The 23,538-nt window shown below is 46.5% G+C and overlaps 1 protein-coding gene across 1 annotated transcript in view; it reads right to left on the bottom strand.

Moving 5' to 3' along the window:
• TTC9 (tetratricopeptide repeat domain 9) overlaps positions 1–2,357 on the bottom strand; it is a 34,833-nt gene extending 32,476 nt beyond the window's left edge. Inside the window, exon 1 of the mRNA XM_048485734.1 lies at positions 1,868–2,357. Within this exon, the coding sequence (XP_048341691.1) occupies positions 1,868–2,249 (382 nt within the window). The 5' untranslated portion in view covers positions 2,250–2,357. The remainder of the gene's footprint in view (positions 1–1,867) is intronic.
• Positions 2,358–23,538: the final 21,181 nt, after the last annotated feature.

Below are 23,538 nucleotides of genomic sequence, written 5' to 3'. Positions count from 1 at the left end.
ATTCGCATGCCAGACCTTGTGAATGTAATCTCAGAATCTCATAGGCCAGATGAGAAATGACTTACATAAATGGACTCTGTCCTGACTGCCTTGACAGAATTCCCCCCTTGTCTTTGAGCAATGTGCAAATAGATTCTAATAAACACGTGCCACACCACAGCATCCTTGTCATTTCTTCATCCTTTTAGAACAAAGCATTTGTAAATATTCAGCAACCATTGGCTCCATAAGGCTTTAGTTCTGTATGATTATTATGCATTGATAAAGTTTCAGTAACAGAACAAGAAATTACAAGCTTGAGAAAGGAGAAGAAAAACTTGGGTGCATTGGAGCTTCAGCGGGTATCTTCCCATTATATCATGGTCATCAACACAAAAAAAGCCAAGTCCAGTTTGGGTTCCAAATAGAAGCTTTTGGAAGTGAGGGGAAGGGGGGCAAAGCTCTCAGTGCAAGCCTAACATTTCAATAATGATAGCAGGAACACAATCATTCAACCCCTTTGATAATGGAAGCCTGTCATTTGGGGATGGTTTCAGAGGGGTGGCAGCAGAACAGCAAGATTGGAGTCCAGTGGCACCTTAGAGACGACCAAATTTTTTTGGGGGGTGGGGGGTGGGATATAAGCTTTCAAGAGTCAAAGCTCCCTTGTTGGTTTCTAAGGTCCTACTGGAAGAGAAATGCAGATTAGCTTCAGAAGGACTACATGGGGTGAATTCTTTGATGGACACTTAATTTTAAAGTTGTCACCATCATCCTGTTCACAGTCCTATGGGATTTCAAGTTAGTATTTGGATAGCGGTTTAAGACTTAAGGGAAATGCGTGCCTGACCAAATGCATTATGTTTGCTCTCACTCTTCTTATTCATCCAAACGAGCTTTAAGAGGCATAATTTTGTTAGGTATCACTGCAAATGTATTTCAGTGTCTGTATGCTGCACCCCACCTTCATAAGCCACTATGGAAGTACTTACTTTTTCAAGATAAGAGTACTACTATTTTGAGATCCTTGCCCAAAATCCATATTTTTTTGTCCTCACTCCCTCTTGAAGCAAAGTCAAGAACAGTGCAGCTGCATTGACCTGTAATTTTCACCTAGTGATAAATGCAGCATTAGACAAGACACAAATTAAGTGAAACCTAAGTGATTATATGTTCGTTCCGGAATAAGATTTCATGGAACAAAACCACTTTTTCTGATGCATAAAGTGTCATTCCCCATTGACAGGCAAGCAGGCAGATCCATGTGTATCTCTGACAACTAGGATCACCCTTCACACATCTGACAAAATGGACCCTTTGCCCTGACAGTTCGATGTTTTTCTGCTGTTGTTGCTCTTATCCCGGTGATCCCTTTCCCCCTCTGCTAAAATGCAGCTTATCCGCTCCTGGGGTTGAGACAGAAAGACCTCTCTCGTTCGGATTGGTAAAGTTCCACATATATCACAGGCAAGTCTGCTTACCAGAATCGCACGCACGCAGGCAGGCAGGCAAGCACACACTACTACACAGAGTATGTTTTTTATGCCAAGTATAAAGTAGACCGCTGAGAATTCGCTGCCCTCCTAAATAAACAGGGCATATTTGTTGCTGTCTCTGGTCGAACAAATCAATGCCGATCCTACGCAAACAGCGAGTGGCGGCAAATCCCTCCCTCCGTTCCCCAGAGAGGCATCGGCGGACAGCGCTGGCCGGGAGGAAATGAGTCTTGCTGCCGCTGCTGCCTGCCGCTGTCACTGTGGCTTCCCTGAGGCCGGGAGACCGGCTCCCCCAGACCTGCTCTTGCGGCCGCGCGCGCGCGCGCCCCCAGCCCGGCCTTCGCCCGCCCGCCCGCCCTCTTGCTCGCGCGCCCACCGCGGCCCCCACCGACCTGCCAGGCTGTTGTAGCAGTCGACCTCGATGCTCTCCAGCAGGCGCCTCTGCTCGTCGCTGAGTCCGGCCGCGGGGCTGGCCGAGGAGGCTGCGGAGGCGGCTTCGTCGCGGCGCTCCTCCTGGGCCAGCAGCAGCAGCAGCCCCTTCAGCTCCAGCAGCGCCCGGTGGTACTTGCCGATGGCCTCGCGGCATTTCTTCTCCTTGTAGCACTGCGCCCCTTGGCTCTTGAAGTCCAGCGCCCGCCGGATGAGCTCGTCCGGCTCCGCAGCGCCCGCCGCCTGGCTCCCAACGCCGCCGCCGCCCAGGGCGCAGTGCCCGTCGCCCGCCGCCCGGCTGCTGGCGTGCAGCTTCCCCGCGGCAGCTGGACTCCTCCGCTCCATGCTCGCTGGCTGCTCCTCTGCCCTTCGGGGCTCGCACGGCACAGCGGCAGCAGCAGCGAGGTCCAATCCAACGGGCGACGAGCCGCCGCCTCCCCCCGCCCCTTTCCCACTCCCGCCTGCCCGCCCGCCTGGTGAGAGGACTCAAAAGGCAGCGCAGCCTCCTGGCTTGCTGCTGGCGCTGGTGCCACCCCTGGGCTCGGCTCGGCTGCTGCTGCTGCTGCTGGCGGCTCCCATTCTCTGGCTGCCAGGGGAGCGCCACCGCCTCCCGTCACCTGCAGGGTGTCTGGCTGGCTCCCCTGTTGGGGGCAACGATTGCTAACCCGGAAGAAGCTATTTGCACATAAGAGGGAGGGAAGGGGGGGGCGAGGCAGAGACACCCCCCCCCCCGGCCTGGGATTGAGGAGGGGATCTAATAGGTGACGTAGGCAACACAAAAAAACCCTCCACACAAAATCGACCCAAACGCACCTTTTCGATATTTACAGGAAGGTACTTGGTGTGTTTTTTTAAGGTGCAGGATTCTTTTTCTAAAACGCTGAGGGGCTGGAGGGAAAGGAGGCGGCGATATTGTCGTGGCTGTGCTTGAAGATGGTTGATAGGATGCCTGCCTGTGCCACCACACAGATACAAGGGGAGGGCTGTATAAATAATGAGTGTGCTCTGCATCTGTGGCGGCAGTCAAAGGATGTGGGGTGCCCTCTGGAAAACTGGTGCTTGGAATTGTCCCGTTGTTGAGGCCAGGATTGCTACCAGTTTGTTCCCTTCTCTTCCTGGACGCTTTAAGAGATGCTTTTTTTTTTTTTATCCCGCTAGATTTCCTGTTCCCACTGTTCAGAGAAGCACTATTCTGTTGTGCGTGACAACTTCAAAAAGGATTGAGGCCAGTACTAATTCATATTATAACCAATAAGAGTAAGAGAACCATCATTAAATAAATGGATGCAAAGTAACATATAGAAAGACTAGATATTAAATACATTTTACCTTAGCCCATTTGGCGTGTGAATGTCAACCAGTCAGCAACCCTACAATAACCCTGACCAGCTTCAGCTTCACTGAACAACCGCCACAGCATTTGACTCTCATTCTCTTCCAGATTAGCATTTCCTCTGAACTGCTGTACATACCTGAAGTTATTTTCCCAAAACGCAGCCAGAGCTCCAGTGTTTTCTGACAAAGCCCATCATAAAGGTAATGCCACCAGGGGTGCCCGAGTTTGAATCCTGACTCTGCCATGAGGCTTGCTAGGTTACCTTAGGCCAGTCAAATTGACATCACAGGGTTGTTGTGAGGATAAAGCAGAGGAGGGGAGATAGATATACACTGCCTGGAGGTCCTTGGAGGAAGAGTAGCATCAAAATGTAGCAAATAATGTAGAAATCATACAGAATGTTTACACATGTGTATAAGTGAGCATGTAAATTAGAATGTTTGCAAGCACAGCTATAGATGCGATTAAAAGAAACAAAAGGCAAAGGTGTTGATGCAGCAAAGGCAGGGTGTGTGGCAGAAACTAGAAGTGTGATGTATGAGCCTTAATGATATATATTAGAACATGAGTGTGTGGATGACTCAGAGAAGTTAAGGATCCAAAATTCCACTTGGCCTCTCATTCAGTCACTCTCTGGCAACAATATCCTATTCAGGTATAAACAATTCCAAATTTGTGGACCACCATTGTGGACCAATGTTCATTAATTGTATTCTGAAAAATTCAACAAAAGCTGGATGTTATTTTGCTTCACAGCAAACAAAGAGGAACAGTTTGAAGTAAAATCTTCTGGTCTGCTTAACAGTGCAGCAGAGTTATACTCATCTAAATCCATCTAAATCAGTCTAAGTGAATGGGCTTAGAAGGGTGTAACTTTGTTTAGGATTACATTGTAAGATTTTATCTGCTGAGAGCCATAGAATAGTTAACTTAAAACCTTTGACTCCCAGACAGTTCCAGTTATTTCTTGTCACAAATTGTCCTGCCTTTGATGAGAAAAATGTCTTGGTGGTACATCTCACAAGTTGCCATTTCTACAGCTATTCTAGACACAGCAGTTACTACACAGGACTGAAAAACCAATTCTTTTTTAAGGGGAAACAATCCAAGGGAAAGTTCTGGAATGCTCAGAAGTCTTCAACAGTGGAAGGGGGGTCCATGTAGACATCACTTTACCTATTTGTTCCAATGTCCCCCCCCCCCTTCATGTTTGAGCTTTTACCTATCTCTGTCTAGACAAACATGTTTTCCTGTCCTTTACGTAACTCAGACTGTGCGTGTCTGCCTGAATTCCCCTGGGTGTGTTTGTCTGGGTGTCTGGAAGTGCTTGGCTGTCTGGATGAACCTGGGTGTGCCTGATTTAGAATGGAAGTTTCCTTAGTAAGTGTCAGAAATGTGTTTTGGTGTTCCTCAATTGAAATTTGTGAAATTTGTGCATATCAAATTATTATTATTATTATTATTATTATTGTGCATATCAAATTATTACACCTCAAATTTGTGCATATCAAATTATTACACCTGGCTGAAATTTGTGCATATCAAATTATTACACCTTAGTTGAGTCACCTTGAAACACTGCAGACAACTATATGAGACCACAAAACTAATAAAAACCACTTCCAGTTTCAGTGTGGGAGTGGCTTACATCCAGACTACTTGAGTGAGATACCAGTAACTGAAAAGTCGCACTACAATTTTCTGCACTGATATTTCACATTTGTAGGTAAGGTTGTTTGCCAGACCCAGACCCACTGATTCCAGATTTCTACTGCTGTTGCTATCCTGCTGTCCTGACAGGTGAAGATGATCCAGTTTTTGCAAATAAGACATTAAAATGATAAAACCTATCCTGCTTGCAATGGATGTTTCCTCTCAAGGTGACTACTCCACAGGGTTGCACTAATGCTGTGCTTGCAAGTAGCAGTATTTCAAATGGTTTTGCGTCTGGTCCATTGACAGCATATTCAGCACAGCAGCTGACAAGCAGAAGTGCCCCTAGCACAGGACCTTGGGGCAAAAGTACAACCCTCAGCTTTGCAAGGGGAGGCCAAATGTAACAGGTTGTAATGAACATATGGTGGTCACAGCTGTTCACTTCTGCACACATCCACCCCACAGCTCCCTCTAGTATCTGTTTGACCTGCAAACAGTTATTAGGTGATGTTTAACTTCATGTCATGAAAATGTTCAATGATCCATTTGTATACATTAAAAACTTTATTAAAGGACAAGGCATTTCCCTCCAAGTACAATTATGCCTGGGACATGGGGATGCTGACTGTGTGCATTTTGTGTGGTGTGGCAGGTGGAGTGCAGCTTCAGAAGTTGAGAGGGGTGAGTTAGTGACCAAATGTAACCTCTCCCCCCAATCTCCTTGCTGGGCTGTTCAGCTCTAGCCAGCAAAGGCAAGGGAGCTGCACATCCTGGACTGGACCACAGGATGGCCCAGACCAGCTGCTAAGGCCCGTCACTTCCTCTGGCCCTGTTCTCATCCTGGAGCCTGGCAGCTATTGAGCTCCATCCTTCCCTCTTTATGTAGAATCCTTCTGATCAACAAGCCCCTTTCAGTCCTGGCAAACAATAACAAAAAGGAAACAAGAGTCCAGTGACACTAGAGATTAACTACATTTATTCCAGCATAAGTTTTTATGAGTCACACAGCTCACTTCATCAAATGAATGCAGTATTCAGCCTTTAGGCAGATACATTTCAAATGCTGCAGGCAACAAAAAATGCGGGGGGTGGGGGAGCATGTTGGAAAGACAGTTAAAAACAATATCCAAGTTTAGGAATAGTCAGTTCACTCAGAGTGGGTGAAGACCACTCTCAACTACACTGAAAAGGCTGAACAGAAAATAAATCTAGTGCAGGGCAAAAATATAGAGGATTAACAACAAAAATACATATTTCATTTGCGGGTGCTGAAATGAAGGGAGATTGCTGTCGACACCAGGACAGGACTTTCTTTCAGATATGGAATGACTGTAGGGTTATTGCTGGGTTGAACAACTACGCAGAAATTGGCTATTCTTTAACTCTATAACAAGAAAAATGGAAGTAGAGATAAGGCTTGGGATGAGGAAGAGGAAAAGAAGGGAGAAAGAAAACAAAGATCAGCTTTTTTGTGGAATGGTATACAATATGTATTCTGGTTTTACAGAGTAACGGGATATAAGGAGAGAAGTGTCCTTCATAATTGTCCTGAAAATTCTTCTAAGGGTGTGACTGAGCTACATCCATTAATATTCTGAAGAGAATGCTGTCTGCACATGCTCAATTTTTATTTTCATTTCCCTACCCCCATATTAACCAGCCTGGCCTTTCTTCACTTGACAAAGATAGGGAATTAATGTTTTGCCCCATTTTGTCAGGTCTTCTGTAAAAATAAAAATTAGAAAAGAAACAAAAAGTTCAAATCCTAAAGCAAGATTATTGGGATGTGTAGCACAAGTAGATATTTTTTTATCCTGAACAGCAGATCTCACAAGTTATTGCACTGTTTTCTTTATCTCTCTTGCAATTGCTTAAAAGCAGTTCTCTGTAGTATTTTTAGAGTCTGGACTTGTGCTGATCACTTCTTGTTCAGTGTCATTGACTCTTATCTATCTATCTATCTATCTATCTATCTATCTATCTATCTATCTATCTATCTATCTATCTATCTATCTATCTATCTATCTATCTATCTATCTATCTATCTATCTATCTATCTATCTATCTATCTATCTATCTATCTATCTATCTATCTATCTTCTTCTTCTTCTTCAGTTTCTTGGCATAACCAACTCCCCTAAAATGGATAAAAATGGATCAAAGTTCCATAATAGTTATAACACCAACAGCTAAATTCACAGATTAAAAAGCAGGCCTGAACCCACCCCTCTTAATAGATGCCTGCCATTTAAAGCCCATCAAAAGCCCTGGCAGGCTTTGCTGTACCTCCTGAAAATATCCAGGGAGGGGGTCCTTCTCACCTCTTCAGGGAGTCTATTTCATGGAGCCAGAGCCACAATGGAAAGGGCCTGAGCTCTGGTCTATTTCCGATGGGGCATCCTAAGTACTGGGATAGCCAAAAGATGGCTGCTTGATTACTGTAGTTGGTGCATAAGGACAAATGGAAGGAGACAGTCCTTCAAACATGTGAATCCTACACATGAAGGGTTTTAAAGGTCATAACCAACAGATTTAATGGAACTTGGAAACAGAATAGCAGCCAATGAATAAGAGTCAGAATGGGAAAAGTAAATTCCCTGGGACTAGCCTCTGACAGCAGTTGATAGCCACATACTGGACAAGCTGTTGTTGTTAGGTTGTCTTCAAGGGCAGCCCTAAGTAGAGTGTGTTGAAGGAATCCAACTGTGAGGTAACAGAAGCATGGATCAGCATGACCACATCAGCTGAGTTTAAGCAATAGAAAAATATGCAAATCAGATACAGCTGATAGAAAGAGCTCCTGGCCACCATACCAACCTGCTCCCAAACTCTTAATCTGCTCTGAAAAACCTGTGGAGATGCTGGAATGTTTTGCATTTCAAGTGATCTGTCAGTCACAAAATCATCCTTCCTCCAAGAAAGTCCAGGTGATAAACTCAGTTCTCATTATCTTCCAGCAAAATTATGAGGTAAGTTAGGGGAGTTTATGATTGTTATTATCCTGACCTGGATGGACCAGGTTAGCTCAATCTCATGAGATCCATGAAGCTAATTGGGGTCACTTCTGGTCCATACTTTGATGGGAGTCTACCAAAGAACTGCAGAGTTGCTATACAGAGGTAGGCAATGGTAAACCACCTCTGAACATCTCTGGCCTTGAAAACCCTATTGGGTTTTCTGTTGACTGTTACTTGGCAGTGCTTTTCACCTTCATTGCTGTTGTTGCTGTGGGCTGGGGCTGCTTAGTCTGACCTGGCATCATTTCAGATGAGGCATATTTGGTGTTTATGAGCTGCTTTTGCACCTGCACAATTAGGAGCATTGATCAGTGGGCACTTTCATCATGTGGGTGTTCATAGTCAGACTGTTCTTGGTTTTTAAAATGTGTTTTTATTACATTCTGTTAACACAATTTGTTTTTATTGTCTTAGCTTTTATTTAGTTATGAGCTGGCTTGAGATCTGGAGAGGCAGCATGATTTGACTGAATTTCAGTTCTCAGGGAACAAGTATTTGCAAGCTGATTTTGCACACCTCATCATTAATAAAAAAAACAGCCAAGCTGAGCTTTGGGAATATGGCAAGCAAAATGAGCTAGGCTAGAATACTAGAGAAATATGTCTTTTTCTTCACAAGCAGGCATGGGAAAGTCCTTCTTTCATTAAGTTAGCTTTTTTTCTGGGTTGGGCAAATGGGAGAAGGGGAAAAAAGCAAGAAGATGACTAAACAGAGGAGTTTGCAAATCACCGAGACCGTTTAGCTCCTTTCCCAGCTACTCCCTGTTTATCGACCCCAGCTCATAAACCTTGTTTTTAACAAGGAGCAACATACTTTGAATTGAGTAAGGGCTGAAGCAGTGAGCAACATCCAAGATGCATCGAAGGGCTCTTTAATGCTCCTCTGCCCCAGTATGAGCTGCAACAGACACTGTCTTGAAGCTATTCCACTTATGCCTGTGAGCACAGGCCAAAAGAGCTCTTGAGAGTCATGTGAAGAGACTCCTGACAGAGCTGCTTGCAGTTTCTACTGGGAAGAAAAAGGTACATAAGAGGAAAGAAGAATGATATCTTGGGACTTTGGACCAGGCTGTACTGTTGACTGGCTCCTGGCGCTGAATTGAGAACTCAGGGTAAATTGGCTGTTCCTGCTACTACTATGGAGGGTTGCCTTTTTGCTTGGTCTAGGTATTGATAGCTTTGTATATTGGATATTTTGTGTTTTTGCTTACTCTGTGATCTTGAACTTAACTAAATGGTTACAGTTGTCTTCAAGAATGTGGCAGCAACAGTAGTGTGAAAGGAAGGAAGTGTAAAGGATTAAATGGTGTTGATGGTGAAGTAACCTTGAGTGCATTCCACAGCCCGGGCGATGGGCCAGATTCATCGGCGGAGACTTTATCTTTGCGCGGGAGATGAAGACTCCGTTCCCATGGGAAGCAGGAAGGGGGGATGGGGTGAATGGTGTTATAACCTGTGCTTCTGGCGGGAAGTGCCATTCCTGCCACTACGTGTATGTGAGCTTTCTAAGATGTCTTAATAAACGGACTTTTACACCCAAAAAGCCTTTTATTTCTGCTTCTATGGAATTCCTTACATTGTGGCAGGAATCTTAATTCATCTATATTCCTGTGCAGTGGACCTCTGTTGTCTTGCGATGGAGAGGTTGAATGTTACTGCGGAAGGTGCGGTAGCCCCCAAAGAGGGCTCCGACCTTTCCCTTCTGGATCTGGAGGAACCGGCAGGAGAACGGGCCTCGCTGGTGGCTCTTTCCCGTCCTCGTATCAGCACGAGTCTTCCTTTACTCCGTTGGAACGAGGGACGTGACGACGACCATGGGGACTTCCATGAGCCGTTTGGGGCGCTGTCTATGGATCGAGCGCCTGTGGATCGGATCTCTACCCGTTTTCGTGTGGATTACAAACCTCAGATGCAACCTGTCATGGAGGAGACGGGCTTGACCACCTTTCATGCGGCAACCCAGGAATCCATTGAACGATTCCTGGACTCGTATTTTGGTGATGCTCCCAAAGGACCACCGTGGCACAGCACTGGGGCCCGTCCGAAGGATACTGGGACTAAACCTGGGATTGGGAGGGGTATCCGTACCGTCTTCCAATCGGACCCCTGATCCCGGGCCAGCCACCGCCCCTGATGTGCCCCGGGGACCCACTGGTGGCTACGGTGTCTCCGATGTCCCGCTTCCAGACGACGAAGAGTCCGAAGAAAGCCTGCACTCCCAGCCGGATCTGTTCCCTCTCCCATCGAAGGAGACCTGGGATGAGGAAGTGGGGCGACTGCGAGATGCCCAGAAGCATGGACCCGTGAACGTCAGCTATGGGAGGAGGAACGGGCACAGTTGCAGCAAGAGCGAAAACCTGCAGCGGGACCGGAACGGCAACGCAAAGAAGTCCAGCTCGAGTTGGACCGTGCCAAAGATGCGCTCCAACGACAATATGCCCAGAATCTGTCAGTCCATGATAAAGTCCTGGAACACTCCAGACTGGATTTACAACGGCAACGCGAAAGCGTTCAAGCCTCTGCGCACGCAAAGTGTGTGCTTACTGAAGCCCTTAAACGGGACTTAACTGGCTAAATTGGAACGAGAAAAAGCTGCTCTGCATGCGGACCAGGGTGCATTGACCCGCAAGGAGAGGGGAGCTGGCTGCGTTGGAGAGGGAGCTAAGGAGGCAGCAGACCAGGAAGCCCCAAGTTGGAGTCTATGCTGTTACTGATGCACGCCGGTGCCAGGGGGGCCACATGCCTGGGTCCTGCCACTCCAAACGCCAGCTGCACCGCCAGCGCCCGATTCCGGCCCCCCAACATACAACAGCTGCCTGCCCAACCTGCTCAACTCAGCGCAACCACCGCCCCAGCAGGCTTAAGAGCCGTTGAACGGGGCTACTATCGGCCCCCGATACCAGCCCGTTTTGATGGGACCGCTTCCAAACTTCCCTACTTCATTTTGCAACTCAATGCCCACTTGGAAGACTATGATGATTTATACCGGTCTGAGCGCGAGAAAATACGGGACATCGGCTCAGTCCTGGATGGGGCAGCAGCCGACTGGTTCGTGACTCTTTTGGATTTGCAAGATGAAGACTCTCGCACGGTGCCCGCATTCCTCCAAGCCTTAAGAGCGCGCTTCCAGGATCCAGGCGCCGAGAATGAAGCTATCCGCACCATCAAAACTATCCAGCAAGGCAACCGCCCGTTTGCAGAATTTGCCCGTGAATTTCAGTAGCGGCGGCTGCTCGACTTCCTCCTGAGTGGCCTGAACGCATGAAATGCGAATACTTCTCGGATGCTGTGGACGGCAAGCTGCGTGAAACGGTGTTTTTAATTCGGGTTCCTCGTACTATTGCAGATTGGATCCAGTTGGGGTCCCAGGTGGCATCTCGTTTGGAATACGCTCGTGCCGGAGGTCATGCCTACAAAACCCACCACTGTGTCCACCAAGCCAAGCCCAGCCGCCCCTACCGAAACCACCTCTGAACGCCGCCGCCGACTGGGATTGTGTCTTTACTGCGGAGGGCCAGGTCATCTAGCCGCCAACTGTCCCAAGAAACAAAAACCAACTGCTCCAGCTCCACGCACTCCATCTGCTAAGCCACCACGCAGATCAGGGCCGCCTCCGACGGGCTCGTCTAAAAGCGGTCATCGGGCGACCCAGAGGAGGGAAGCAGCTGTTTGCCTTTCTTCAGCCCCATGGACATGGGCCCGACTCCTGACGCGGTGAGTGAAGGCAGCGCTCCCCTTTACTGTCCAAGCGTTTCTGGCCAACCCCGCTAAACACACTCGCATTATAGCCTCGGCTCTTGTGGATTCTGGCTGCTCCCACTGCTTGATGCGGCCCCAGGTGGCAGAGGAGCTAGGTCTGGACCAAATTCCCTGGCTAAGCTCCATACCATTCACCCAAATGGACGGTAGCCCCCTCGAACGAAGGACCGGCCCAGTTCAAAACACAACCGGTTCTCCTCCGCTATACCGACCATTGGGAGAAAATTAGTTTTATTTTGGCCAGTGGCCAAACACTCCATAGTTTTGGGCATGCCTTGGTTATTGTTACATGAACCAAAGTTCATTTGGAAAGAACGGATCTTAGAATTCACTGACCCTCCCTGCGGTGAACACATGAATTGGGGGGAAAACCCAACTTCTCCTGACACACCCCCCCCTGGCTTCTTCAGCGATCGCTCCCGATTCTATTGGCATCCCACCTGCGTATCATGATCTAGCCAGAGTTTTCAGGAGCAAGAATGCGATCAGTTGCCACCCCACAGAGACACTGACTGTAAAATTGTTATACAACCAGGGGCTTAACTACCCAAAGGTAGAATCTACCGCATGAGTCCCAATGAGGAGAAGGGAACCGTGCCTTCTTGGACAAGAACCTTGCTCGCGGGTTCATACGGCGAGCTACCAAACACACACACGCTGCTCCCCGCTTTGTTTGTAAAAAAGAAAGATGGGTCTTTACGGCTTTGCACAGATTATCGAGGTCTCAATGCGGTCTCCCTGTCCAATAAATATCCTTTGCCTTTGATCAAGGACCTTTTAGATGCACTCGGCAAAGGACGCATTTTTACTAAATTGAACTTGAGAGAAGCTTACTACAGAGTCAGAATTGCTGAAGGCTATGAACACTTGACTGCGTTTAACACAAAGTTTGGACAGTTTGAATACTTGATAATGCCATTCGGGTTAAGTGGGGCCCCCGGGGCTTTTATGGCCCTTATCAACGAAGTTCTCCATGATTTATTGTACAAGGGAGTTGTGGTATACTTAGAGGACGTTGTGATTTACCCACAAACCATAGAAGAGCATGAAACATTGGTCCGAGAGGTATTGAAACGCTTGCTCGACAATTCTCTCTTTGCCAAACTCTCCAAATGCTGTTTTCACCAGACCTCCATTGACTATTTGGGTTACCGGATCTCGCCCGAGGGCTTGAAAATGGATCCTGCTAAAATTGACGCAGTCCTCCAAATGGCCTACCCCATCAACCGCAAAGAGCTCCAATCTTTTCTTGGTTTTGCTAATTTTTACCGTGACTTTATACCCCAATTCGCTGAACTGACTCTCCCTCTCACAGACCTCTTACGCACTAAGAATAAAGATCCACTGTCCGCCAAGCCTTTCGGGCCCCCCCTTTCCTGGTCTGAGGAGGTCAAACAGCCTTTCAACTCTTAAAGTCTGCGTTTACTCAATCAACCTATCCTAAAGCACCCTGACCCAGATCTCCCGTTTGTGGTTCACGTGGATGCCTCGGACAAAGCACTTGGGGCAGCCCTGTTGCAGAAAAATAAAGATGGTAGGCTGGTTCCGTGTGCTTATTTGTCTAAGAAATTCTCTGGTGCTGAACTCAACTGGACTGTAGGAGACAAAGAGACTGCGGCCATCAAAGTAGCACTCTCCACTTGGCGCCACTGGCTGGAGGGGGCCAAACACCCCTTTCAGGTTTGGTCGGATCATAAAACCTGGCAGCTTTGTCCACCCCCCTCAAGATGTCCGCAAAACAACTTCGTTGGGCCGATTTCTTTTCTCGTTTCTCTTTTACAGTCCATTTTTTCCCCGGAAAACTAATAAACTGGCTGACGCGCTCAAGGCCTACCCGGGGAGGGGTGGAGCTGCCTTACGGTGACATTCCACGCACTGTTCTTTCTCCCTCCCAGTTGGGGTTGGCTGTCACCCGATCTCAAACGTCCACCCCTCCTCCACCCTCCATTCTAGTCTCATCTCTCCTTTCCTGCGGGAACTCGAAGAGGCGGGCTACACGAGCCTCCAGCGGAAGAAAGTGACTCCCAATTAGCGTTTGGAGAATGGAGTTTGGCGGAGGGGGGAAGGTTGGTACGTGCCTCCCCCCACTCCGCAAGCAGGTTCTTGAAGCTTGCCACGATGCCCGCTCGGCTGGACATTTTGGCTTTCTGAAAACTCTGCATTTGGCCCGCCGGCAGTTCTGGTGGCGCGCAATGCGCAAGGACATTGAGGCATACATTAAGGGCTGCTTTCGGTTTGTGCAGAAGCCAAAACCATCCGGAAAGCCCCATGGGCTATTGAAACCGCTCCCGGTGGCCTCCCGCCCCTGGGAGGTCATCTCCATGGATTTTATTACAGATTTGCCCGAAAGTCATGGCAACACGGTTTTGTGGGTGGTGGTAGACTTATTTTCTAAACAAGCCCATTTTATTCCATGTGCTTCCATCCCTCCGCTCCTAAGTTGGCACGGGCTGTTCATTCAACATGTTTACCGCCTCCATTCCGCCCCCGTATAAGGTGGTCTCCGACCGCCGCCCCCAATTCATCTCAAAGTTCTGGAAGGCGTTTTTGGGGTTGTTGGGGGCCGCCCCTGCCGTCGCCGCCCCTACCACGTTCAAAGTGACGGCGAGACGCAGCGAACTAACAGAACCCTAGAGCAGTATTTACGTTGTTACACCAACTACCACCAAGACAATTGGTGCGAGCTTATTCCGTTTGCGGAGTATGCCTATAACAATGCGGTCCATAGCAGTACAAAGAAACCCCCTTTGAAATTGTGTCTGGTCGCTCCTTCCCGCCCTTGCCACAACTACCAGCGACAGCTTTGGACCCTCCAGAGTTTCAACAATGGATTTCATCCCTAGCCGAGGGATGGAAAAGCGGTCCAGACCGCCTTACAACAAGCGAAGGACTCCCTAAAACTGCAAGCGGATAAACACCTTCGGATTTTCCTCTGCGTGTGGGCTCTTGGGTGTATTTATCTACAAAAAATCTCAGAGACGTGCATAAATTTTCCAAACTTGGCAAAAGATTTGTGGGACCTTTTCAGATTACTAAAGTGATTAATGATGTCACTGCCCGCTTAGATTTGCCTAACTCTCTTAGTAACATTCATCCTGTCTTCCATTCCAGCTTGCTCAAGGAGGCTCCCGCTTCCGATGCCTGGCACGACCCGCCGGAGAGGCCCCCACCGACTATTATTGATGGTCACAAACACTACGAAATTGACGCTATCCTGGACTCTCGCTTTAATCGCAAACGCTTGCAATATTTAGTCTCTTGGGTGGGATATTCCTCTGGGTATAATCAATGGGTTTATTCCGAAAATATTGAAGCCCCCACCCTTATTTCTGCTTTCCACCGCGCCTTTCCGCACAAACCTGGGGGGAGGGGTCTTCTTTAAGGGAGGCAGAGTGTAAAGGATTCAATGGTGTTGATGGTGAAGTAACCTTGAGTGCATTCCACAGCCCGGGCGATGGGCCAGATTCATCGGCGGAGACTTTATCTTTGCGCGGGAGATGAAGACTCCGTTCCCATGGGAAGCAGGAAGGGGGGGATGGGGTGAATGGTGTTATAACCTGTGCTTCTGGCGGGAAGTGCCATTCCTGCCACTACGTGTATGTGAGCTTTCTAAGATGTCTTAATAAACGGACTTTTACACCCAAAAAGCCTTTTATTTCTGCTTCTATGGAATTCCTTACAGGAAGTCAACGGATAAGTTAAAATGACTCTTTGTGAATGGAGTTCTTATATGGATGTTCAATGTAACATTACATTGTTATTGCCTTGGAATGCAATAGGAATAGGATAATGACTCAAAGCATTTAAAAAAAATAAAATAAATCTAACCAAGTTTTTAGAAGTTTCAAAACTCCTTTTTCTGGGTTTTCATAATTCAACATTCTTTTTTCCCCTGCCTGACCCAAGGCCTCCTGAATCTGCAAGCACCGGAGTTTCCCTCACCTCTTACAATACTCATAGTTTTCAGCTACTGCAACACCATCCTCTAGAAGACATCTGACTCTGGGTTGCACCTTTGCCACGGTGGTTGCTATTTCCTTGCTCCCTTATGACCCACATCCCAAGAATACCCTTGATGTTCACAGTTGCCAGGAGGCAGAAATCCCCAATTCTGTCATCCTAAGGAGCGTTGCATCACTCCATTCCCAATCCATTCAATGGACTTAGTAGAGTATAACTCTGCTTGGGATAGCTCTGAGAAGAGCTACAGCCTACCAGTGTGAGTTGATATTGCCTGCAGAACATGGAATAGGCTACAATGTTGCTACATGTGTCACTGGGTTTGTTTTCTTAAAAAAAAAACCCTTTTGATCACAATTCCCCAGCAAAAAGTGGCATTATTGGCACCAGCCGCTAGTTCTGTTTCCAGATCTATTGTTTATTATTTATGAATGATAGTTCTACTATTACTGGTACATTTGCAGTGTGCCTGGCACTTTTTAAAGAATAAGAACAACAAAAAGAGCACTGCCCCAAGAAGCTCACAATGTACTAGTTTAACAAGCAGAGAGAACTGAAGGAGGGAAAGTATGAGTAATGCAGGTGTACCAGGGAAGGAATGCAAGTAAAGGTGCTTAATTATGTGCTTTGTGAACACTGAAGTTATTTAGGAGTTTTAAAGAATTAAAAACAGGCTGGTAAAATTCTTAAAAGATGTGGGTAGGAGAGGGTGGTGTTGACAATTATAAACATTTCCTCAGACATTCCTCTGTCTGTGTCTCAAGGGCTGCTGAATCTGCCTGCAGATTTATGACTATAGGAGATGGTTGATTTTCAAGGCAAAGTGCAGGTAGAGTGGAAAGCCTGCCTTACACAACTGCAAAGGCTCATTGTCTAGATATTTTATAGCAGAGTATGTGTGCATTTCAGGGCATCTGTTAAATAATTGTCGTGTACTTAATACTAGGCATCAAAATAAGAGGCAGCATAGTTTCAAATAGGAGCACAGTTTAATAAGTCCAGTTATTTCTCTGTATGGAGCTACAGTGAATAGTTTCCTTTCTCCCTGTTCCGTTTACCAAGTCCTGGAAAACACTGATCTAGATTAAAGGAACAGAGCAGCACAATAATGACTTAAGACTGAATGGAACAGAAGAATGGATATTTTGGGGATCATTTTGAGGTGACTTCCAAAGAATGGGCTGCGGTTTGAGCTGCTTGTGGAAGTGAGTGAAAATACAAGGCAAGGTTAAAAAAGGCCATGGTCTGGTCAGTTAGGTCATTGACACTACATGGGAAGTGGTGACTCATGGGGGGGGGGGCTGCCTGAGGCCTCCTCCCTCTACCAGTAAGAGGGAAATGGTGATGGAAAGAAACTTAGAGGAAAGTAGGGAACTGTTTCTATCGGTAGCAGAGGATAGGACTTGCAATAATGGGTATAAATTATGAGTGGAAAGGTCCCAATTGGGGGAAATATGTTGCAGTAAGAGTAGTTCAGCAGTGAAATAAGTTGCTGAGGGAAGTCGTGAGCTTCCCCCCACTGGTAGTCTTCAAACTGCAGCTGGATGTTCACTTGTCAGGAATGCTTTAGGGCCCAGGGGTAGGGAACCTGCGGCTCTCCAGATGTTCAGGAACTACAATTCCCATCAGCCTCTGTCAGCATGGCCAATTGGGGCTGATGGGAATTGTAGTTCCTGAACATCTGGAGAGCCGCAGGTTCCCTACCCCTGCTTTTAGGCTGATCCTGTGTTGAATAGGGCATTGGGCCTCTTCCAACTCTATGATTCTATGACACAGAGATGACCGCTGGCCTCTCAGATCTGCTGCCTGGGGCCACTGTTTCACCTCACTGCAGAGCTAGCTCCATACATGCGAGGGACTCAGGAGACCCTTTCTGCCCCTGGGAAGCATGGCTTCTGCCTAAGAAGAAGCAGTTCATCTGTGTCATTACAAGCAGAAGGAAATAATGACCAATCTTGCTTCAGAGGCACATTTCTACTCCCCTCTTCTACCCCAAGTATATTATGTTATCATCATCCCAAGTAGGGAGAATATGCAAGTTCAATGCAGGGTGGGCTTCTTTGTTTTTGATAGCTTTATAGGAAGAAAAGTTGAAGGCAGTAGGAAAAGAGAAAAACTCAACATGAGGTGGATTGAGAAGGAAGTTGCAGTTTTTAGTTTGCAAAATCTGAGCAAGGCTATTAATGATAGGATGTTTTGGCATTAATTCATGGGGTTACCATCAGCTGTAAGTGATATGCCAGCATGTTAACAAACGTATAAGAAAATGTTCCAGCCATCTTATTTATTTGCAAAATTTATTCCACATTTTTCTGCCTTCACCAGGGCTACCAAGGCAGGTAACTGATTAAAAACATATGTAAGAAAAACACATCTTAAGAACCATCCAAACAAAAGGAAAAGCACATAATTAAAAGAATTATGGTAAAACCCAATTAAAGTGTACTTGCCAAAACTCAAAAACACTGATTAAAACACAGGGTAGGATGGAAGGACCACTAAGGGAATTCCAGACAAAACAGAAAAGTTTTCACCCACAGGTGGAAGATGGCAAAAGAAGATCACAAGCAAGTCTCTTTGGGGAGAGAGTTCCAGAGTTTTGGTCATACCTAAGAAGACTTTCTTCTGGTTTGCCACCCACCTAATCTCAAGAGCAATCCCAAATAATCGTCCTGTTCCTTCAAGGTGAATGCAACCCAATCCAGAACAGGTGAAACTTGAAGTCCCACATTGGATTAACTACTCACCAGTAGCAGTGCCATCTTGTCAGGATTAAACGTTTATTTATTACACTGAATCCACTTCAGAACTGCCTCTAAGCACTGGTCGCTGCTGGCCCAACTTTTTCCCTGGAAGCAACTTGGAGATTTTTTTCTTTCTCTCCCCCTCACATTGCGAATAATGGAGGATAGCTAGGGGCACCCTGTTTCAGAGCCCATAGAATTGAACCTCTTGATCCAATTAATTGAAATTAGGTTATTCAAAAGAAAGGCACCAAGCAGCTCTGCTACAATTTTGGTGCTGTACCTTTAAAAACAGTCCCCAGCAATTCAGAATGGTTCCCCATAGAAAATAATGGACCCTAAAAATTTGGAAACTCAAAGAAACCCTGAATTTAAATACTATATCGATATTGGAATTTGGGAATGCCAGGAATACCAATGTTTTCCAAGTCCAGTATATTCCCTTTTGTCCTTAACCCAACTTCCTTTGGACCCAGTTTGCACTGAAGACTGAAAACTAAAGACAGGAGAAGATTCTAAATGTCCAAATAATCATGCTAAATTAAATTTGACAGAAGGCAGCTTCCTTTCTAAGAACAAGTAGATTTATTTAATGCCATGCAAATCCCCATCTCAGTTGGCAGAGGCTACTTTTACTGATCAAAGCCATACACAGTATGGTGATGGCTCTGAATTTCCATGACAAATAGATGGTCTCTAGTCCAAACTGTATTGCCTTTTGTCCAGAAGGGATTGACTACCAGAATACCTCAATCTGATGGAATGTTGGAGTCTATGATTCCAAACACACTCTTGAGCCTTAGCAAATTTTAGGATTTCTGTCACACTGGGTCCAGAGTAGGATTCTTAAATGGAGGATGCGCTACAGCTTGTTTCAAGGCTGGGATGACCACTCCCTCTCAAGGAGCTATTAACCATCTCTTGTAGGGCTGCCTAATCCAGGTTGCCTACTTTCAAATTGCTTTGGAAGCAACCTTGTTCCTTCAGCAGCAGTGGCGCAGTGGTTAAGAGCAGGTGTACTCTAATCTGGAGGAACCGGGTTTGATTCCCCGCTCTGCCGCCTGAGCTGTGGAGGTTTATCTGGGGAATTCAGATTAGCCTGTACACTCCCACACATGCCAGCTGGGTGACCTTGGGCTAGTCACAGGTCTTCCGAGCTCTCTCAGCCCCACCCACCTCACAGTGTGTTTGTTGTGAGAAGGGAAGGGCAAGGAGTTTGTAAAGTCCCTTTGAGTCTCCTATAGGAAAGAAAGGGGAGATATAAATCCAACTCTTCTTCTTCTTCTTCTTCTTCTTCTTCTTCTTCTTCTTCTTCTTCTTCTTCTTCTTCTTCTTCGTCGTCGTCGTCGTCTCTGGCTCTCTACATCATTTGCCCATTTTCCTGTCACATGATTCTAGTGTCATGTGATGATTTCCTATCACTTTCCTGAAACTTGTTGAGTCCTAGATCAGGACTCGGGCTGCAGATGACTTTGTAATTTTTGAATTTTGATCTCTTCTTTTTATTCTGATCTTGTAGGTGTCTGAAGTTCTACAGCACAATCACAAAAATGAGTTGCCATGATGAAACTATAGTGGCAACCTATGTGAAGTAAGTAGGAAAAGGGAGGGGGCAAACAGAGGGAACCATGGTTGTGTGGTAGAGCTTCTGGATGCAGAAGATTCCAAGTTTAGTACGTATTAATTTTTTTTAAAGGATCAGATAATAGGTGATTGTGAAAGACTTTAGACCAGTGATGGAGAACCTTTTTGAGACTGAGTGCCCAAATTGCAACCCAAACCCCACTTATTTATCGCAAAGTGCCAACACGGCAATTTAACCTGAATGCTGAGGTTTTAGTTTAGAAAAAAACGCTTGGTTCCCTCTTCCTCCACTCCACCCACTCGAGCAGGGGCCAGCCTGCTCTAGCTCCAGCAAGTCCCTCACGCACCGCTCTGTGCCTCTCAAGCATCTCTGCCTCCTCTGCACCATCCGCCCCCCTTGGGCAGCAACCACCCAGATCACAGGCACCAGGCCCGCCAGCCAAGTCCTCCCTGCTCACCGCAGTGCGTGCACGTCGTGCTCAGTTCCCCAGGCCAGCCTAGATATGTGTATGAAAATCACCCCCCCCCCCACACACACACATAACGAACTCTGTGTGCGTGTGCCCACAGAGAGGGCTCCGAGTGCCACCTCTGACACCCGTGCCATAGGTGGCTCTTGCCATCACTGCTTTAGACCCTAGAGAGCAACTTCCTGTTAGAGTTGACAAGACTGACTTTCTTAATAGATCCATTGTCAAATTCCGTGCAAAGCATCTTTCTGTGTTCACGTTCATGTGTATTTTGCTATCATCCATTCCTGTTCTATTGTAAAAGGTTATTTTGGACTTTTAGATCCATAGAATCAAAGTGACATATGTGGCTGGGGTGGCCAACATATGTTTTGTATGTAGAGTATATCAGCTGCTCCCATCGTGGCATTTCCATGCCATTCAACACCTATAGCAATTTGTTTACCAATCCACAAATACTTTGCATTACATCCTTTGCTCTGTGGAAGCCCTTCGTTGCACTGTGATTTCACTCTATGCCAGCCTGATACCTTGAGGGACTATCAAATGATCCCCTCCGTTTGATGGCTTTTTATTTCCGGAGTTATAATGATAAAGAATATTGTTCATTATAGATTCTATTGTGGTATTTATACTGAGCCCAGGAGGCAATTCACTGAGCCATTGCTAGATGGCTGATTCTAATCATTAAGTCAAAATAATTTACCTTCTGTCTGAATGCAAGGAATCTCTCAGCATGCAAGGGTTGCCATAGTTGCACGGGAAGCATAAAATTCATTACAATGAATGCTTAAAACTAAAATATGTACATATATTTAAGATGTGCTTTGGGGACTGAAGTGTTCATATACATCCTGCTTGTCCTCTAAAAGAAGTTTAGTCACAGAGCAGCTCCAAAGATTCCTGGAGGACACATCAGCATTAGATTCATATCAGTCCATCTTCCATCCTGGCCATAGGACAGAGACAGCGCTGGTCACCCTCTTGGGTGATCTTCAAAAGCAGCTTGCAGCAGGTCAGTGCTGCTAGTTCTGTTGGATCTGACAACATGTCAGGGGGATGCTGTCTAATTTTTTATTTATTTATTTATTTATTTATTTATTTATTCATTCATTCATTCATTCATTCATTCATTCATTCATTCATTCATTTATTGATTTGATTTGATTTGATAAACTGCCCTACCCCCGAAGTGCTCAGGGCGGTGTACAACAACAAATAACAAGACAATAAAACAAATCGAATAGCCCCAATTAAAACAATACAAAACCTTAAAACTATTAAAACTATAGCAGCAGTAACCTACAAAAAAATGAATGATAATAAAAGGCGTCTGGGACCCAACCCCCAGTGGACAAACCCTGTGCGGGAGGGGGTAGGCAGATGGTCAGATATATAGCCAGTGCATGGGCAACAAAAGAGGGGTGGGCTCAGCGGCCGCCCCCCCAAAAGCCCAGTGGAACAACACAGTTTTGCAGGCCCTGCGGAATCTCCGAGGTCCCGCAGGGCCCTAACTGCTGAAGGAAGAGCGTTCCACCAGGCAGGGGCCAGGGCAGTAAATGCCCTGGTCCGCGTGGAGGCCAGCCGCCTCATGGAGGGGCCGGGGACCACCAACAGATTTGCCTCCGCTGATCAGAGGACGCGACTCGGGACATATGGGGTGAGACGGTCCCGTAGATATGAGGGCCCCTGGCTGTAAAGGGCCTTAAAGGTCAAAACCAACACCTTGAAGACAATCTGGAATTCCACTGGGAGTGGATGATTGAGATACGTTCCTTGAATCGTGTAACTGCTTAAAGTAACAAATTGCTGTTGCTATTAAGATATTTGTAACCAGCCTCCTATATGTATCCACTTCCATCTGCGCATTATTTCCTTGATCTTTACTTTATGGCTTCACATACTTGTAGACAACTAGGCTTCCCCTGGCTCTCCTGTCCCATGGGAACTATGTTACATCTGTTATCTCATGGGGCAGGAAGCCAGATGGCTTTCCTTTGCTATCCGCTGGTGACCTTGGGGCGCCTTAGCTCCAAAGGCTGTTTTTCACAAAAGGGGACTGTGAATGCCAACTTTGTCAGAACTGCCTTTACCAATGTGGTGCTTCGATGCCTGTTCAATAAACGCTACTGATCAATACCCCAGAGTCTGTTTATTGGCTTATGGGTCTGAGACCTAACACAACAGCATTGACTTACCACTTCACTGATGCTGGGATACATGGGACAGCTTTACAGTGACTGTGCTCCTTTCTCCATGGTTGGGGTCAGAGGGTTGCATTGGGAGAGAGAATTTCTCCATGACACCCCTTGGTATGTGGGGTCCCACAAAGGGTAATCCTCTTCCCCATGTTGTTTAATGTCTATATGTGATCCTTGCCTAGTTGGTCAAGATCTTTGAATTTTGTTTAGCACCATGCTGATTACACCCAGCTTTATCTGTTGATGGGCAGCCAGTTGATGACCACTCTGGAGGTACTGGTCAGTTGTCTGGGGGTCACAATGAGTTGGATGAAGTAGAAGCTAATTCCATCGAAGCTAATTCCACCGAAGCTAAATCCATCGAAGATAGAAGTCCTATGGTTGGGCTGTGGGTGGCCAGCTTCCAGCACTTAACCAGGTGCAAGTAGCACCTGCACTATTTGTCAAGAGCTTAGTTGTGATTTTTGATGCCTCTCAGTGTGTGGAAGCTTTGGACACACACACAGCCAGACTGATGTTTTTTTCAGTCTAAGCCAGGCAATGCAACTGGTACCCTGCCTTTCTCACCATGACCTTGCCATAGTGATCCATGCGGTGGTCACCTCCAGACTGGACTTTTGAATTTCCTCTATGCAGGGCTAACCTTGAGATTGATCTAAAAATTCCAACTGATTAAAAATACAGCTGCATTTGGACAAGTTAGAGTTTCTGGATACAGCTGCATGTTTGTTAAAAAATCTGCAAGGGATCGTGTGTTAACTGTACATTACAAAGATGCCAGACACAGATGCAGGCGAAACGTTGGGAGAAAATGCTACTAGAACATGGCCATACAGCCTGGAAACCACACAACACCCACAAATTTTGTGGTGTTTGGTCATTCTACTTTGTTGTTTAGTGCCACATCT

This window comes from Sphaerodactylus townsendi, linkage group LG02 (assembly GCF_021028975.2).
Source record: "Sphaerodactylus townsendi isolate TG3544 linkage group LG02, MPM_Stown_v2.3, whole genome shotgun sequence".
Lineage (NCBI taxonomy): Eukaryota > Metazoa > Chordata > Lepidosauria > Squamata > Sphaerodactylidae > Sphaerodactylus > Sphaerodactylus townsendi.
This window is presented reverse-complemented; position numbering and strand designations above follow the sequence as displayed.